Source organism: Oncorhynchus masou, chromosome 31 (genome assembly GCF_036934945.1).
Source record: "Oncorhynchus masou masou isolate Uvic2021 chromosome 31, UVic_Omas_1.1, whole genome shotgun sequence".
In the NCBI taxonomy this organism is placed as follows: domain Eukaryota; kingdom Metazoa; phylum Chordata; class Actinopteri; order Salmoniformes; family Salmonidae; genus Oncorhynchus; species Oncorhynchus masou.
This window is the reverse complement of record NC_088242.1, coordinates 39365655-39385013: the sequence shown is the minus strand read 5'-3', so window position 1 is coordinate 39385013 and position 19359 is coordinate 39365655. Positions and strand designations below refer to the sequence as shown.

Below are 19359 nucleotides of genomic sequence, written 5' to 3'. Positions count from 1 at the left end.
TAAACAAACTATAGTTTTGGCAAGTTGGTTAGGACATCTACTTTGTGCATGACACAAGTAATTTTTCCAACAATTGTTTACAGACAGATTATTTCACTTACAATTCACTGTATCAAACCTCCAGTGGGTCAGAAGTTTACGTAGACTAAGTTGACTGTGCCTTTAACTTCTTATGGCTGAGATCCCGCTAATGGGATCGATATGACAACAGCCAGTGAAAGTGCAGGGCGCCAAATTCAAACAGAAATTTCATAATTAAAATTCCTCAAACATACAAGTATTTTACACCATTTTAAAGAAAAACTTGTTGTTAATCCCACCACAGTGTCCGATTTCAAAAAGGCTTTACGACGAAAGCACACCAAACGATGGTTAGGTCAGCACCTAGTCACAGAAAAAAGCAGCCATTTTTCCAGCCAAAGAGACGAGTCACAAAAAGCAGAAATTGAGATAAAATTAATCACTAAACTTTGATGATCTTCATCAGATGACACTCATAGGACTTCATGTTACACAATACATGTATGTTTTGTTTGATGAAGTTCATATTTATATCCAAAAATCTCAGTTTACATTGGTGTGTTATTGTTAGTAATGTTTTGCTTCCAAAACATCCAGTGATACAGATACCCGCCATGTAACGTCAACAGAAGTCAGAAATAGCATTATAAATATTCACTTACCGTTGATGATCTTCATCAGAATGCACTCCCAGGAATCCCAGTTCCACAAATGTTTGTGTTGTTTATAAAGTCCATAATTTATGTCCAAATACTTCCTTTTTGTTCGCGCATTTAGTTCACAAATTTAAATTCACGAGGCGTGAGCACTAGATCCAGTCAAAAGGTTCCGTTACAGTTTGTAGAAACATGTAAAACGAAGTATAGAATCAATCTTTAGGATATTTTTAACATAAATGTTCAATAATGTTTCAACCGGAGAATTCCTTTGTCTTTAGACATGCAATGGAACGCAGCTAAATCTCACGGGCGTGGGCGAGACTGAGCTCAGGGCACTCTGCCAGACCTCTGGTTGAAACAGCTCTCATTCTCTCCCCCTTCACAGTAGAAGCCTCAAACAAGGTTCTAAAGACTTGATATCTAGTGGGAGTGCAATCGGACCAAATTTACACTGTATCTTGGATAGGCAGAGTTGAAAAACTACAAACCTCAGATTTCCCACTTCCTGGTTGGATTTTTCTCTCCAGTTTTTGTCTGCCGTATGAGTTATACTCACAGACATCATTCAAACAGTTTTAGAAACTACAGAGTGTTTTCTATCCAATACTACTACTAATATGCATATATTATCATCTGTGACAGAGTAGCAGGCAGTTTACTCTGGGCCCCTTATTCATCCAAGCTACTCAATACTGCCCCCCTGTCACCAAGAACTTAACCAAGTTACCCGCATTTGGCAGGCATACTTTTTCCCCCCCTGTGTTTACTTTTTGAGCTTAACCTAGGTGGTCAGGCTTTTGTTAAAAATGAAAGAAAGTAAATTATTCTGATGAAAATAATCTATTTTCTTTTATGAACACAATGTAGGGAGAAGAATTGTTATATATTGCCTTGTTTCTTTGTTGTTGTGTGATGCACAATAACAAATGGAAACACTATTGTCATTGCAAAGTAACGGTTGTCTTCGGGACCAAATTCCACCTGCCTGACTGTTCAGGTCGCCTTATCTCCGGGCCATCAGGCAACCGTTAATGACAACCCCTGCAATGTAATTGTAATTGTTCCATTGGTATAATCACAAACCAATCTTTGATTTGATGCGTATTAAATTGTTTGGTGAAATAAGGATAAAATGAGAGTAGCCAAATTACCCATAATTCCGCACATTTTGATGGTTGTATTTGTGTGACTGCATTTTTGATTGACTGTAAAGAAATATTGATTTAAATGTTTATTTATTTAGACAAGCTAACTTTGTTTTGTCAACTTGACTCAAGTGGTATGTATGTTTGATCATCTTTTTGTAGGCAGTCGTGTTCTTTTGTGTAATGTATTTGCAATTTTTATGGTACCATTTATTATTGATGGCAACTACATTTTGAAAACACATTTACTGTTTTGCAAAAGTCCACAGTTCTTTGTCGTGTGTACAGGGTTTTGAAAATGTATGACATTGTTCACAAAATGCTTGTCTGTGATTGCGAAAAACTGTAACATTCACTGGTTTCTTCTCGTCACAGGAGACTAAAGTTAAACTACGAGAGACCACGGCCAAACTCACCCAGGCCAAGGAGGAGACGGAGCAGATCCGCAAGAACTGCCAGGACATGATCCGCACATATCAGGTGTGCGTCTGTGTGTTTTCAAGATCCTAGATCAGCAAATCCTACTCTGAGACACTGAATACATATGGCCTCAGATCTTTGCTTTGGAATTGATTATGTTTATTCAATGTTTTACATTAGTGCCGGCTGTGGGCAAATCGGCCAGTTACAGACGGCTACATTTTCCACCTCATATTAACTAGGCTACTTTAAATTAAACGTTTCAATTTGCCAGTCCGTTTTGTTCTGAACGGAATGCTACTTTTTTTTGTTCTATTCCACTGCTCCGACCAGCAAAGTTCTGAACTGGTTCGAACCCCCAAAAAGTACCAGTTTACATCATTCCTTTCTGTTCCTTTTTAAACCTCTGAAATATACTTTTTTGTATTATTATGATTTAAGCAAACATTAAATTAAGTGCAGATAAAGTAGCTTGCTGTGGAGCGGGTAAGCAATTTAATCTGTATAGGAAATTCATTAAGAGCAAATTTTATTTTGCCCTAACAGCATGATTTAAGCATAATGAAAGACAAACACACTGCTGCCTGTCAGTGTAGGGTGCGAGATGCAACTGAAATTTTGAGGGTGAGGAGACCGAGAGAGAGGATGGAGGAAGCTTGCTTTGAAGCTGAATTAGGCCCACAGAATTATACCTACAGATGAACGGCTTCTATGGAGGAAAGTTTAATGTCTTTGAACTTCAGAGTTGGTTTAACGTTGGACCAGAGCAAACATTTAGCTAGATTGCTAACAAGCTTGTATGTGCAGAACGCCACTGCAGTCTTACCTTTTTGTTAAGAAATCCAATGTGAAATGTGATGACCTTTAACTAGCATTTGAAAAATGCACACACACACACACACACACACACACACACACACACACACACACACACACACACACATACACACACACACACACACACACAGGCTTGCGGAAGAATTCACCCACTTGGCATTAATCAGAGCGTCAACAAAGAGACCAAAGATAACCCTGAAGGAGCTGCAAAGCTCCACAGCGGAGTTTGAAGTATCTGTCTATAGGACCACTTTAAGCCATACACTCCACAGAGCTGGGCATTTACTGAATAGTGGCCAGATAAAGCTATTGCTAAAAGAAAAAATAAGTGAACACACTTGGGGTTCGCCAGAAGGCATGTGGGAGACTCTCCAAACATATGGAAGAAGGTACTCTGGTCAGATGAGACTAAAATTGAGCTTTTTGGCCATCAAGGAAAACCCGATGTCTGGTGCAAACCCAACACCTCTTATCACCCCGAGAACACCATCCCCACAGTGAAGCATGGTGGTGGCAGCATCATGCTGTGGGGATGTTTTTCATCGGCAGGGACTGGGAAAATGGTCATAATTGAAGGAATGATGGATGGCGCTACATACAGGGAAATCCTTGAGGGAAACCTGTTTCAGTCGTCCAGAGATTTGAGACTGGTACAGAGGTTCCCCTTCCTGCAGGACAATGACCCTAAGCATACTGCTAAAGCAACACTCGAGTGGTTTAAGGGGAAATATTTAAATGTCTTGGAATGGCCTAGTCAAAGCTTAGACTTCAATCCAATTGAGAATCTGTGGTATGACTTAAAGATTGCTGTACACCAGCGGAACCCATCCAACTTGAAGGCCCTGGAGCTTTTTTGCCTTGACGAATGGGCAAAATTCCCAGTGGCTAGATGAGCTAAGCTTTTAGAGACATACCGCAAGAGACTTGCAGCTGTAATTGCTATAAAAGGTGGCTCTACAAAGTATTGACTTTGGGGGGTGAATAGTTACGCACGCTCACGTTTTCTGTTTTTTTGTCTTATTCTTGTTTATTTCACACACAAATTGTGTAAATCAAATGATACAAACCCTTTAAATGTATTTTAATTCCAGGTTGTAAGGCAACAAAATTGGAAAAATGCCAAGTGGGTGAATTCTTCCGCAAGCCTGTGTGTGTGTGTGTGTGTGTGTGTGTGTGTGTGTGTGTGTGTGTGTGTGTGCACGTATACCACTGTGTAGCCGTTAGCGATGATGCTAATGAAAACAGTCTACTGGTTGATGGAAAAGCTTTCCCAAAAACCTTTTCAATTAAATGTTAACTACGAAGTAGCCTATGATTAACTGGCAGAATGACATCATGATTATTTTCATGAATCCAGTGAAAATTTGTTTTGCATACTCTACCTGGAAAAACAAAATCTTTTATTTTTAAAGATAATGTGGGCTATTTACTTCATTTTTTTTGTTTTAAGAAAATATATTATTTGAAAAACTAAACTCATTGTTGCAATAAATATTTGGCAGTTAAACTGTAAATAGACTTTAATCTCAAGAGAAGACAGGTTAAATGTTAAAAAAGGTTTCATGTTCTACTTGGAAACTATTCCTGATCATGTAGGCCTAGACCAAGACAATATCCAAAACAACTAACAATTCACTGAATTCATACATTTTCATTTCAATTGTACAGTCATGTCTTTCTACACAATACCACAACACATTTTTCCAATCTGGGAGATGAACTATAAAGTATTACATTATTTCGCTGTGTATTTCAGATGTAATCAAGGCATTAGAGTGTACTAGAAGCCACCAAAATAGAGCTACTTGGGCCAGACCCCCCCTGGCCTGGCATCGCTAGGCTGGCTATTTTTTCTATTTGGCTGGCTAATCTATGTTCTTGTGGAAATCACTGGTTATTCTGACACGATCTTACCCTTAAATCGATCTCTTTTCTCTTTACTTCTTGTTTCTTTCCTTCCTCTCTTATGATTTCTCTCCATTCTTCTTTACTCCTCTTTCTCTTACCACATCCTTGTTTATTTTTCAATTCTCTATCCCCATCCTCTCTCACTCCATCTGTTGCTCCTTCCCCCCTGTTCCTCTCTGTGCTTTCTCTAACCCCCCCCCGGCTTTCTCAGGAGTCAGAGGAGATCAAGTCGAACGAATTGGACGCCAAGCTGCGCGAGACCAAAGGCGAACTGGAGAAACACAAACAGGAACAGACAGACCAGCTAGAGGTCCAACACAACACACACACAGACACACACACACCGACATACACGTACACACTGCCCCATATCCACTGCCCTCTGTTAAGATGAACACTTCAGAGAAATTATCAATGTTTCAGCAATCGGTCACAACTCAAAACACTTCAGAACTGCTGTTTCTCATTTATGCAATGCCCCGTTGCCATGGATATCAACTTAATTCAAGGGCAAACTTGGGAAGTTTGTTTTTATGAGGATGTTTTTTTATGAGGATGTTTTAGCTTCGATTTGATTAATGTTGCTTTACTGGAAGTGATATTGCTGGTTTGCATTCACCTCACCTATGCTCTCCAGATTCAAACCTTTCACGTATTGCTTGAGTAATATCCCAAAGTCACTTCATGCTACTGAGAAATAGGAAAGCTTTAACATGAACAAACTTTAACGGTGTCCAAAACAAAAGCAGATATTCTGAAATGGAAGCAAAACCATATCTCATTGGCTAAATAATTTAGAACAGTGAAAGATGGATGATCTGAATGAACATTCCAAAATGTTGTAGGAAAGCATCAGTAGTTTCATTAGTCACATGGTATACACCGTCAAATTAAATGCTTACTTGTACGTTCCTTCTCGACAATGCAATAACAATAAGTAATAATACAATATAAAAAATATTATCAAAATTATGCTAATTGAGCTATTCTTCTTACTACTGTACATATTCTAGAAAGCATTTTGTAACATCATCGCGAATAGGTGGCAATTGGATCTGAAACACTAGCTTTTCAGACTGTTAGCTAACCGAGCGAATCCTCTGCTTTAATTGACAGATGCACCGTTCCAAGGCCAAGGAGCTAGAAGACCTAAAGAGGACATTCAATGAGGGAATGGATGAACTGACCACTCTGCGGGCAAAGGTGTGTGTATGTGTCTTGGCCTCTGCGTGTGTGTGTCTGTCTCTCTAGCCTCATTTACACCTTGCACTAATGTGGCTTTCATTATCCAATCAAGATAATCCATTCACTATCTAATTAAGTTCTGTCACGTTTACACATGGTATTGAAATGTGTCTGCCTTACTACGTCCGGAGACAACATTTTGCTGACAAAATGTTGCTGTTTTAAATATAATTTCCTACAATTCTACACATTTTGCCATTGGTCAGAGAGAACATTTGACAGTTTTAAAGCTATTTTCCTGTAATTCTACACATTTAGTCATGGGTATGAGAGAAAATTGTAGTTTCAAAGCACATTTCCTGCAATTATACACATTTTGCCATGGCTTATGCCTTGTTCTTATGCTATCTGAGTGACTCAAACATTATCACAAAATAAATGGGGGGGCCCCATGCCATGACATGTCTGGAATTTTTTTATCTCCCTGACTGTCTATTTTTTTGGGGGGATGATTTGTTAGTTCTCAAAGATGATGTCATTACAAAATATATAGCTCCATTATCTATTCTACATGCTTTATATCTGGTTTTACTCATTTAAGTTTACACTGAAAATGTTTTACCCCCCAAAAATGATTGAAATTAAATCATTTGTATTATTATTTTTTTAAATTGCAGTGGCGGCTGCGATTTAGCAGTGGAGGTGCGCCCCTGCTAAATGCATATATGGAAAACACTGACACCTGTCAAAAAATGTGGGCACAAACAGAATGTGGACAAGATCAGGACAAAGGACACATGTTAGCACCAGGTATAAATTGGGATTCTCTCTTGTGTGTGTGTGTGTGTGTGTGCACTCGCTTGTGCATGCACGGTGCTGGATCCTAGGTGAAGTGTCTGGAGGATGAGAGGCCTCGCTGGGAGGATGAGCTCTCCAAGTACAGAGAGATCATCAACAGGCAGAAGGCTGAGATCGCGAGGCAGAGAGACAAGCTGGGAGAGATACACGCACTGGAGGAACAGCACCAACGGTGAGCCAACACTTGTGCACACACACAGACAAACAAAGACAGTCACACTCGTTTTCCCTCTCACACACTATAACATACCCTCCACGCACGCACGCACGCACACACACACACACACACACACACACACACACACACACACACACACACACACACACACACACACACACACACACACACACACACACACACACACACACACACACACACACACACACACACACACACACAGACTAGTCGGTTGATCTTGTATTGCTTGCCTCTGCACCATTTGGCTGATTCTAGTGTGTGACCTTGTGAATGAATGCCGATTCTCTGAAGTGGCATCCTGTCCTATCTCTCCCAATCCTCATTGATTCGACAGCACTGTAAAGGGAAACGCAACACAGTAGAGGTTCCCATCCCATTTTTTTCATCTGTCAAAGCATTCTGAGGACAAATAAATGGGCCATAGGAAAGGGAGCAACTTAAGAGAAATGGCTGTCACTGTCCGTATTGACATCCCTGTGCACTAATCCACACGTACACTTCTAAGGGCACACTGACTTATGGTGTGTGTGTGTCTTACTAGCACTGATTTTGCTGATAGCTGCTTTGAGGATAGCTTTACTTGAAATGACTGTGATTTTGTATGAAATGTGGTTTTCTCACCTACCTTAGTTGAATGCGCTGTGACTGTAAATCGCTACAAATAATTGTCTGCTAGATAATTAGAAAACAAAATGTGATGTGCAATGTGTCTTCCTCAGGGATGAGCATGAGATGGGCAGTCTACGCGAGGAGGTGGAGAGCGTGAACGTCCAGATCTGCGACCTCCAGCTGGATGTGCAAGGCAGCCGGGAGCGGGAGGCTGAGCTCCTAGGCTTCACGGAGAAGCTAAGCAGCAAGAACGCCCTGCTGCAGTCGGAGAGCAATGGCCTACAGGCCCAGTTGGACCGACTGGGCACCAACTCCATGGAGTTGCAGGGCCGCCTGGACGAGACGCAGACAGCACTGGCCGACCAGGTGAGTTGACACAACACAAACTGTTGTTTTCAATGTTTTTGTCATTTTTGATTGAGGTTTTCAAGGTAATTTCAGGTAGTACATTTTTTCCCAGGGGAAAGGAAACAATGATCAATGCGTCCAAACTCTCTTTTATTTATTTCCCCTTTATTTAACCAGGTAGGCTAGTTGAGAACAAGTTCTCATTTACAACTGCGACCTTGCCAAGATAAAGTAAAGCAGTTCGACACATACAACGACACAGAGTTACACATGGAGTAAAACAAACATACAGTCAATAATACAGTAGAAACAAGTAGAAACATACGATGTGAGCAAATGAGGTGAGATAAGGGAGGTGAAGGCAAAAAAAGGCCATGGTGGCAAAGTAAATACAAAATAGCAAGTAAAACACTGAAATGGTAGATTTGCAATGGAAGAATGTGCAAAGTAGAAATAAAAATAATGGGGTGCAAAGGAGCATAATAAATAAATAAATAAATAAAATACAGTAGGGAAAGAGGTAGTTGTTTGGGCTAAATTATAGGTGGGCTATGTACAGGTGCAGTAATCTGTGAGCTGCTCTGACAGTTGGTGCTTAAAGCTAGTGAGGGAGATAAGTGTTTCCAGTTTCAGAGATTTTTGTAGTTCGTTCCAGTCATTGGCAGCAGAGAACTGTAAGGAGAGGCGGCCAAAGAAAGAATTGGTTTGGGGGTGACCAGAGAGATATACCTGCTGGAGCGTGTGCTATAGGTGGGAGATGCTATGGTGACCAACGAGCTGAGATAAGGGGGGACTTTACCTAGCAGGGTCTTGTAGATGACATGGAGCCAGTGGGTTTGGCGACGAGTATGAAGCGAGGGCTAGCCAACGAGAGCGTACAGGTCACAATGGTAGGTCGTATATGGGGCTTTGGTGACAAAACGGATTGCACTGTGATAGACTGCATCCAATTTGTTGAGTAGGGTTTTGGAGGCTATTTTGTAAATGACATCGCCAAAGTCAAGGATTGGTAGGATGGTCAGTTTTACAAGGGTATGTTTGGCAGCATGAGTGAAGGATGCTTTGTTGCGAAATAGGAAGCCAATTCTAGATTTAACTTTGGATTGGATATGTTTGATATGGGTCTGGAAGGAGAGTTTACAGTCTTAACCAGACACAAGTATTTGTAGTTGTCCACGTATTCTAAGTCAGAGCCGTCCAGAGTAGTGATGTTGGACAGGCGGGCAGGTGTAGGTAGCGATCGCTTGAAGAGCATGCATTTAGTTTTACTTGTATTTAAGAGCAATTGGAGGCCACGGAAGGAGAGTTGTATGGCATTGAAGCTTGCCTGGAGGGTTGTTAACACAGTGTCCAAAGAAGGGCCAGAAGTATACAGAATGGTGTCGTCTGCGTAGAGGTGGATCAGAGACTCACCAGCAGCAATCACGACCTCTTGACTGGTACTGTATATTTCCATACTGAGGTTGGAATAGTACTGTGAAATAGTTCACATGATGATAATGCTCTTGTAAGATTGCCTGTGGCGGTCATGACATTTTGTCTGCCGGTTATTGTTATGCAACAGACTGCCGGTCTCACGGTAATTGACCGTTAATTAACATACACCAGTTTAGCATCTCCAGACCTCTATGCATACAAGCAGCTGATGTGCACCTTTGGAACATCTACTTGAAGGAAAACTGAAAGAGATTCTGCTTATAAACAGGGCAAGGGGACCGGGGACAATAGTTTGGTTAAACAGTAAAAATATGACTTACGCAGATCAATCAAGAAGGAGAAATACAAGCATAGGGACAAAGTGGAGGAGCGATTCAGCGGGTTGGACACAAGGCCTATGTGGTAGGGGCTCCTAACGATCATGGTATAAAAAAAGAAAGCCAGCCACATCACGGACATGTTCAATCTCTCCCTAGCTCAGGCCGCTATAACTACCTGCTTCAAGATGTCCACTATCATCCCGTGCCCAAAAAGGGAAAGTAACTGAACTAAATGACTACCGACCAGTAGCACTCACTTCAGTTATGATGAAGTGCTTCAAGAGATTAGTCAAAGATCATATCGCCTCCCAAACACACTCGACCCTCTCCAATTCGGCTACCGCGCTGACAGATCCACGAACGATGCAATTACCATTGCTCTGCACACTGCCCTTAGCCACCTGTACAAAATGAATGCATATGTAAGGGTGCTGTTCATCGACTACAGCTCGGTCTTCAATATCATAGTGCCCTCCCTATATGCTCATTACAAAGCTCACTTCCTGACAGGCTGCCCCCAGGTGGTGAAGGTAGGCAACATTACCTCCGCGACACTGATTATCATCACGTGGACCCACAAGGGTGCGTCCTCAGTCCTCTCCTGTATTCCCTGTATACCTACGACCGCATGGCCTCACACAGTTCCAACTCTATCATCGAGTTCGCTGATGACACGACAGTAGTAGATCACCATCAATGACGAGACAGGCTACAGGGAGGAGGTAGGCACTCTGATTGCATGGTACCAGGTAAACAACCTCTCTCTCAACGTTAGCAAAACAAAGGAGCTGATTGTGGACTTCAGTAGGAACCAGGCTGGACACGCCCTCATCCTCATCAACAGAGCAGCCGTGGAGACGGTCAATAACTTCAAATTCCTCGGCATACACATCTCAGAGAAGCTAAAATGCTCTAATCACACGGACACCATTGTGAAGAAGGCACTACAGCGACTCTTCAACCTCAAGATCCTGAAGAAATTTCGGCCTGTCCCCAAGGACCATCACAGTGTCCTACAGTAGCATTATTGAGAGCATACTGTCGGGCAGCATCATAGCCTGGTATGACAACTCCACCGCCGTGGAACGCCTGGTCCCCTTGCTACTCCCCCTATGGATGTATTTTATTGTTTTTATTTCACTTGGTCCCCACACCCCTTCAAGGGTCATGTTGCTCTCCCTATGGTCATTCTCACCACCGCCTCAACAGTCTTTACTCTGCCTCTACCCCAATGGACATGTATTTATTAATCACTGCCACAGTTGTTATGTGTATATTTCTATTATTGTTTTTGATTCTGAATCTGAAAACTTTTTTAAAAAGTAGAATAAATCACTTTAATATACACCATCACAATAAATCCATTATTTATTTTGGTCAGATCTGAAGAAACTTTTAATGAAAAACAGTATGAGGTAGCCTACTGTATGTTATCTGGCTATGCTCCATGACAGGTTGTAAGGCTTGTTCATTTAGCTGACAAGATATTATATTATTTTTATAGTAAGAAAAATATAATTGAATAAAAATACAAAGAATATTACTCCCATTAGAGTTAAAGTGATCATTTGAAACAGGAGACTGGGGTTCAATTCCCCGATGGGGAGGAAGGAGTAGGCTGTCCTTGTAAATAAGAATTTGTTCTCAACTGACTTGCCTAGTTAAATAAAGGTTACACTAAGAGCATAACATTTCTACAGACTAATTTTCTAATTCTAGTCTAAACCAAGACCCAAACGGAGATTAAGTGAAAATAAAAATCTCATTATCAAGATCCGTCCCCATGCTTGTCTAAGAGCAGCGCGAAATGGTGCTAAAATAATTGCAGGCTATTGCTTCAAATCCTATTGCTTCTAACTTCAATATGCTCTTTAAATAAATAAGACCTACACCACTTTTAACAGCACATTACTCAATACCAGTGAGACTCTCGTCGCCTATGGTCTATCGAAAAATATGACGTGATTCTCCACCAATAATTACATATAGAGGATTAGAGGATATTTCTGTAATTCAGTAATTTTTATTCCCAATAGTAATTCGTTATGGATCCATAACTAAATAAACATTGTCATTTTTAAAGAGTATTTTTATAATTATTTTATTAACGAAAGCATAAAGATGTCATTATTAGTTACATTATTTTAGTTTGAATGTGTAGACTGGCACTAAGAACAGCGGGAACGTTTCCCTAGTCAGCGCCATTATTAGTGCGATGCCCCTTAAAGTGTTGCCAGTGTGGCGGGCGGCACGGGTATTGAACCAGCATCTGTAGCAACACAGCTTGCACTGCTATGCAGTGTCTTAGACCGTTGCGCCACTTATCTCCAATATATCGTCCATGTGGAAAACCTGTCTGATCAGGATGAACAATATCTGGTAAAACCTTTTTTATGTGCTATGCATTTCGCCAGGATTTTCGCATCACAACATTGAAGTGTATGAGGCCTCCAGTTTTTTAAATGGACTGGATCTTTATACTTACCACCTGGGTCCTGTTTTAGTAGTTATGAAATCAGACCACCTTCTTGAGTACCTGTAATAGGGTGGCTACTTTGAAGAATCTCAAATATAAAATATATTTTGATTTGTTTATCACTTTTTTGGTTACTACATGATTCCATATGTGTTATGTCATAGTTTTTTTTGTCTTCACTATAATTCTACAATGTACGAAATTGAAAAAATAAAGGAAAAACCTTGAATAAGTAGCTATCCAAACTTTTGACTAATATATATTTTTAAAAAGGTGAAAATTATTCCTGTACTGCCCGTTCCTGTGGATTGTCATTCCTTTCCCGTCCTGTCCCGAAATTTACTTTAGAATTTCACGCCCATTGCTGTAGGACCCTTAAGACCCGCGGGACTCCCAAGGTAATATCAACCTCTAGTGGGAGGGCAAAACATAATTTAACAATGCACTTATCTGTTCTACGAGTATCCAAAGTCTTTAATTACAAGAGTTTGGGTTAGGTACAACTTTAGTAACAATGGTTTTGAGAAACAGCTCATATATAACAATGCTCCTATGAGCGTTTTAATGATTTAGGAAACGGGGCCCAAAGATCGCAGACCTTCAGAATTGGAGCTGAGCACCCCTGCCCTTAAAAAATGTGTTTCTGTTTGTGTGTTTATCTTGTATTATCTGACTTGCATATTCAATGTATTTTGCAGACCGAGCGTCTCCGGAAGGAGGAGGCCCTGCGGCAGGATGAGGTCCAGGCTCTGCAGGCGGAGAGGGCCACGCTGCAGATGGAGACGGCCCAGCTGAAGACCCGTGTGGAGGAGCAGAGGGACGAGTTGCATACCCAGAAGAGGAAACAGGCGGCCAACATCAAGGACCTGACCAAGCAGCTAATTCTAGGTCAGAAACTGTCCACAGTCTAACTACATAGTTGATGGTGCGTCAGAAATCAACCACACTCAAATCAAGATGTTATCACAAGGTTAGAAACCTTCCACGTTTCAGACCTGGGTTCAATTACATGTGACGTGAAATATTTACTATTTAAACAATTATTTTCTAATATTGTTGCCAAGTCAGCTATTTCTATTTGAAAGTATTTAAAATGGAAATATTGCCAATTACCATCATCCAAAATTCCATGACCGTCACAGCCCTAGTTATGGTATGTAACCCCGGTTCTCTGAAGGAGTTGAGGGAGACATTTCACTATGGGAAATGGCCTTGTGTGGGTCATTCGCTGAAGACCTATTCAATCTCGCCTAACAGGCAAATAAGAGATTTGCGGGTGTAAGCCTTGCCTGCCTATACTGTATAACACGCCCCAAGCCATGGTTCCCTCATCCCTCGTGCAAGAAGGTCAATCTGGTGAGAAGTCTCCCTCATCCCTTTCGGGGGAACCAGCAGGTAGCTTAGTGGTTAAGAGCGTTGGGCTGGTAACCAAAAGGATGAAGCCCTACCCCGGGCATGGTTGGCAAGCATTCAAGCAATTGGTCAAACAATATCCCAAGTATAAATACAGTAATGTACACATACTTAAGGGTAAAAACATTTTTTTCAGCTAAATAGTGTTTTTTTAGACAACTTGGTGGGTTTTTTTCTGCCTAGAAAAGTCTTGGGCAGACAGTCTAGGTGTAAAACAATTAATTAAAAATGTTTAAAAGGTTTATATGTAAACAAACAGTTAAACCAGATAGAAGGTATTTAGAAAAGTTAAAGCTGCAGTATGTGACTTTTTTGGGTGATCTGAGAAATGTGAGTTTTAGATCTGATCTGTTGGATGTACCGCCAAATTCTTGTGGCTTATGGTAGAGAAATTAACATTCAATTTTCAGGCAACAGCTCTGGTGGACCTTCCTGCAGTCAGCATGACAATTGCACTCTTCCTCAACTTTGGCATTGTGTTGTGACATAACTACACATTTTAATCGGCTTCATGATATGTCACACCTGTCAGGTGGATGGATTATCTTGGCAAAGGAGAAATGCTCACGAACAGGCATGTAAACACATTTTTGCACAAAATTTGATTAGAAATAAGCGCATGGACATTTTCTTGGATCTTTAATTTCAGCTCATGAAACAGGTCAACACTTTACATGTTACATTTATGTTTTTGTTCAGTGTAGCTTTTAAAACCACAATTCTCTCAGCTCCATGACAAAATGTGTAGAATTGGAGGAAATTAGGTTTAAAACAGCAAAATGTGTTCTTCCCTGCCAAAATGTTATTTCCCAGGTCCCGGATCGAATTTGCAGCCCACTTGAGCCATGTCATGACATACCTGAACCAACTATTGAGATGTATCTTTTGTTAACTTCTTGCGTCGAGCAATCCCGTATCCGGGAGCGTAATTATATTTGTGTAAGAGTATTGATAGCTAGCATAGCATTAGCCTAGCATTCAGCAGGCAACATTTTCACAAAAACAAGAAAAGCATTCAAATAAAATCATTTACCTTTGAAGAACTTCGGACGTTTTCAATGAGGAGACTCTCAGATAGCAAATGTTCAGTTTTTCCAAAAATATTATTTGTGTAGTAGAAATCGCTCCGTTTTGTTCATCACGTTTGGCTAAGAAAAACACCTGGAAATTCAGTCATTACAACGCCAAACTTTTTTCCAAATTAACTCCATAATATCGACAGAAACACGGCAAACGTTGTTTAGAATCAATCCTCAAGGTGTTTTTCACATATCTATTCGATGATAAATCATTCATGGCAGTTGTTTCTCCTCTGAAGAAAATGGAAAAATGCACGCAGCTGGAGATTACGCAAAAATTTTGACGGAAGACACCAAGCGGGCACCTGGTAAATGTAGTCTCTTATGGTCTATCTTCCAATGATATGCCTACAAATACATCACAATGCCGCAGACACCTTGGGGAAACGACAGAAAGTGTAGGCTCATTCCTTGCGCATTCACAGCCATATAAGGAGACATTGGAACACAGCGCCTCCAAAATCTGGGGCATTTCCTGTATGAAATTTCATCTTGGTTTTGCCTGTAGCATCAGTTCTGTGGCACTCACAGATAATATCTTTGCAGTTCTGGAAACATCAGAGTGTTTTCTTTCCAAAGCTGTCAATTATATGCATAGTCGAGCATCTTTTCATGACAAAATATCTTGTTTAAAACGGGAACGTTTTTTTTATCCAAAAATTAAAAGAGCGCCCCCTATATCAAAGAAGTTAAGTAAATTGGTTGATAAATTAAGTGAAAAGGAGACTGGAGTGAGTCTTTAAAATCCACAGTTTCTGGGGGTTCAAAGTGATGGGGGGGTCTACTAGGCTAACATATGGAATAGTGAGTGTTGCACAGTTTACCGATACAATTTGAAAAACGGTTCGGTACTAGAATTGTTGTAACTTTCGGTACTGCTGTCACGTCATGTACGAATTGAGTACATCGAGTCTGTCTAGTAATTTGTCTGAACGTTCTCATGGGAGCAGTAGCGAGCCATACTACTTGCGCTTGCGCATGCAGCTGAAGCAAGAGAGAGGAGAGAGAAATTGCAAACAGCATGGCTTCTTCTAATGAAAACATCATACCTTTATGTCTGTAGTTTGACAAAACTGGCTGCAGAAGCGAACTATGGGATTACATTGATTACAGAGCTGATGAGGGCCAGCCCACAGAAACAAATAAGTAAAAGGTGAACAACGCAGTGCAGTGCACGGACAATTTAGTTTCTAAACGACATAGAAATCAGTTTTACACATAGGCATTGTAACATGTTGTTATTCTACTAAATTATAATCGTTTTTGTGTGACAATAGCTAGGTTTCCATGGGTTTCCATCGCATTTTCAACTCTACTGATGTTTTTCCTCACAAAATATATTGTGTTATATAGTGAGTGTGCGCGCTGTTGGCTAGAGCGCACCTTTAAGCCTACATGATGAGATTATTATGGACAAAAGAGCAAAATAATTTTTATTTTTTGAACGGCAGCCAGGCGTCAATGATCATGTCACCAGAATAAGACCCTCGATATTTATTGGAAAGCAGCATTAAGCTTTCATAATTTATTTCATCTGTATCCTAATGAACTGCATGCTTTCCTGGCGAGTTATAGTGTCATCGCGTGATTCTAAGTTTACTTCGATATGTTGGTTCTTATATCAATATTTATACATAAGAGTTTCCACCTATATTTCTCGCATAATTCATTTTAATGACACTAAAGATCCCATCTAGTCTAGATTATTTTGTTTTGTGGAATTTTGGAAAGTCTACAGAATAATGTTCTGTTTCCATCAGGCCTGCCATAAAATGTTTTATCTGACATGTACTTCACTCGCATAAAACATTTGGATGGAAAGCTGGTTGAAGTCATGAATGTACATTCAGCATCACATTCATGTGAGAATTATAATATAATTACACAACCCAAAGTCATGGGAAATGCACTCATAACTTGACAGCAATATATTTACACTACTGCATTTGTCTGGGCTGCAGAGAAGAATGGGAGAAACTCCCCACATTCTCATTTACAGCAACGACCTGGAGAATAGTTGCAGGGGGATGAATGAGCCAATTGTAAGCTGGGGATGATTAGGTGACCTTGATGGTATGAGGGACATCTTGGGAATTTAGCCAGGACATCGGGGTTAACATCCCTACTCTTACGATAAGTGCCATGGGATCTTTAATGACCTCAGAGAGTCATGACACCCATTTAGTGTCCCGTCAGAAAGACGACACCCTACACAGGGCAATGTCCCCAATCACTGCCCTGGGGCATTGGGATATTTTTTAGACCAGAGGAAAGAGTGCCTTCTACTGGCCATCCAACACCACTTCCAGCAGCATCTGGTCTCCCATTCAGGGACTGACCAGGACCAACTCTGCTTAGCTTCAGAAGCAAGCCAGCAGTGGGCTGCAGGGTGGTATGCTGCTGGCAAATAATGAATCATAGGTCTAATGAATGTCATTTAACCCAATATTATGGCCATCGATTAGCAAATTACCCTGATATGTATCAAATTACATTTAAAACCGTTTAGATGTAATTGTACCATTATTTTGTCTGCTCTGAGTCTCCGATATGGTTTGCATAAGGAAAATTGATGGTGTTTTTGTTTATTTAATATGGTGTTTTATTTTTGCAAGAAATTTCATGTAGAATAGAAATTATATTTATTTCAACCAGTTATCAACATACACTGAGTATACAAAACAAACTGTTCTTTACATGACAGACTGACCAGGTGAATTCAGGTGAAAGCTATGAACCCTTATTGATGTCACTTGTTAAATCCACTTCAATCATTGTAGATGAAAGGGAAGGGACAAGTTAAAGGATTTGTAAGCCTTGAGACAATTTAGACATGTGAATGGGCAAGACCAAATATTTAAGTTCCTTTGAACGGGGTATGGTAGTAAGTGCCAGGCACACCGGTTTGTGTCAAGAACGGGAACGCTGCTGGGTTTTTCACGCTCAACAGTTTCCCGTGTGTATCAAGAATGGTCCACCATCCAAAGGACATCTAGCCAACTTGACACAGCTGTGGGAAGCAATGGCATCAACATGGGCCAGCATCCCTGTGGAACGCTTTTGACACCTTGTAAAGGCATGTTTTGGCCGCAGTGGACAGGCCTCAATGGATAGGGTCAAAACCTTCAAGTTTCTTAGCGTGCACAATACTGAGGTCCTGAAATGGTCTCGCCACACCAACATCTTTGTGAAGCAGGTGAAACAGCACCTCTACAACCTCAGGCAGCTGAAGAAATTTGGCATGGCCCTAGACCGTCACAAACTTCTACAGATGCACCATTGAGAGTATTCTACAGGCTGCATCACCGCCTGGAATGGTTTACAGCTCGCTCTCAACCGCATGGCTCTCCAGAGGGTGGTGTAAGCAGCCCAACTCATCACCACCTGGAATGGTTAACAGCTCCGCTCTCAACTGCATGGCTCTCTAGAGGGTGGTGTAAGCAGCCCAACTCCTCACCGGGGGCACTCTGCTTACCCTCCAGGTCATCTACAGCACCTGCTTACTCTGCTTACCCTCCAGGTTATCTACAGCACCCGATGTCAAAGAAAGGCCAAAAAGATCATTATTAAGGACCCCAACCCATCACCGGGGGCACTCTGCTTACCCTCCAGGTCATCTACAGCACCCTGCTTACTCTGCTTACCCTCCAGGTCATCTACAGCACCCGATGTCAAAGAAAGGCCAAAAATATCATTATTAAGGACCTCAACCACTCAAGACACGGCCTGTTCACTCGGCTACCGTCTGACAGGAGACGGTACAGGTGCATCAGAACTAAGATGGAGATATAAAAAAAACATCTTCTATTACCAGGACAGACAGTTTAACAGTCACCACTAGCCGGCCTTTGCCCAGTACCATGCCCTGTGATGCACACTCACTCACATAAAACACACACACAAGCTATCACACACACACGTCAAACCCATGCACACACACTTACATACACACTCACACTCGTGCGCACACACAGCCAATCTTACGGTCTCATGATATAGAGACATTGAACCACTGGTCACTTCAGGTGTACATACGTATAGACTGCGTTTGAGTACTGTTACAGTGCTATTTGGGTGGATGATTGGATTTGTCCCGGTGTTCTTGATTTCTTATATATATTATAGAAATGTTTTTTTCCTTATTTTAATTGTTTGACATTTTATTGCATACTGTAACATAAGTATTTCACTGCACCCTCTATAGCACCTGCTGAACTGCGTACTCGTGATAACTTTTGATTTGATTAGTTGCCTACGAATATATCAAACTTGCCAGTATATTAACTATATGGTAGGTATAACTAACTACCCAATGTTTATTGACTTGATTATTCACGTCATTCTAAGTTTAGCTCAGTGGGATAGTCGTTGTAGTTTTCGATGGACATTCGGGGGCTTTCATGAATTGGCTCTGGTTATCTACTCCGATTTCAGTGTACAAGATT

General features: G+C 41.0%; 1 protein-coding gene across 2 annotated transcripts in view; it reads left to right on the top strand.

Moving 5' to 3' along the window:
* Nucleotides 1-19359, top strand: part of ccdc186 (coiled-coil domain-containing protein 186) — a 105240-nt gene that overhangs the window by 41282 nt on the left and 44599 nt on the right. For both annotated transcript variants that reach the window (XM_064950949.1, XM_064950950.1), the window contains exons 7-12: nt 2201-2305; nt 5202-5300; nt 6107-6193; nt 7063-7205; nt 7952-8207; nt 13121-13310. In XM_064950949.1, coding sequence (XP_064807021.1) covers nt 2201-2305; nt 5202-5300; nt 6107-6193; nt 7063-7205; nt 7952-8207; nt 13121-13310 — 880 coding nt within the window. The remainder of the gene's footprint in view (nt 1-2200; nt 2306-5201; nt 5301-6106; nt 6194-7062; nt 7206-7951; nt 8208-13120; nt 13311-19359) is intronic.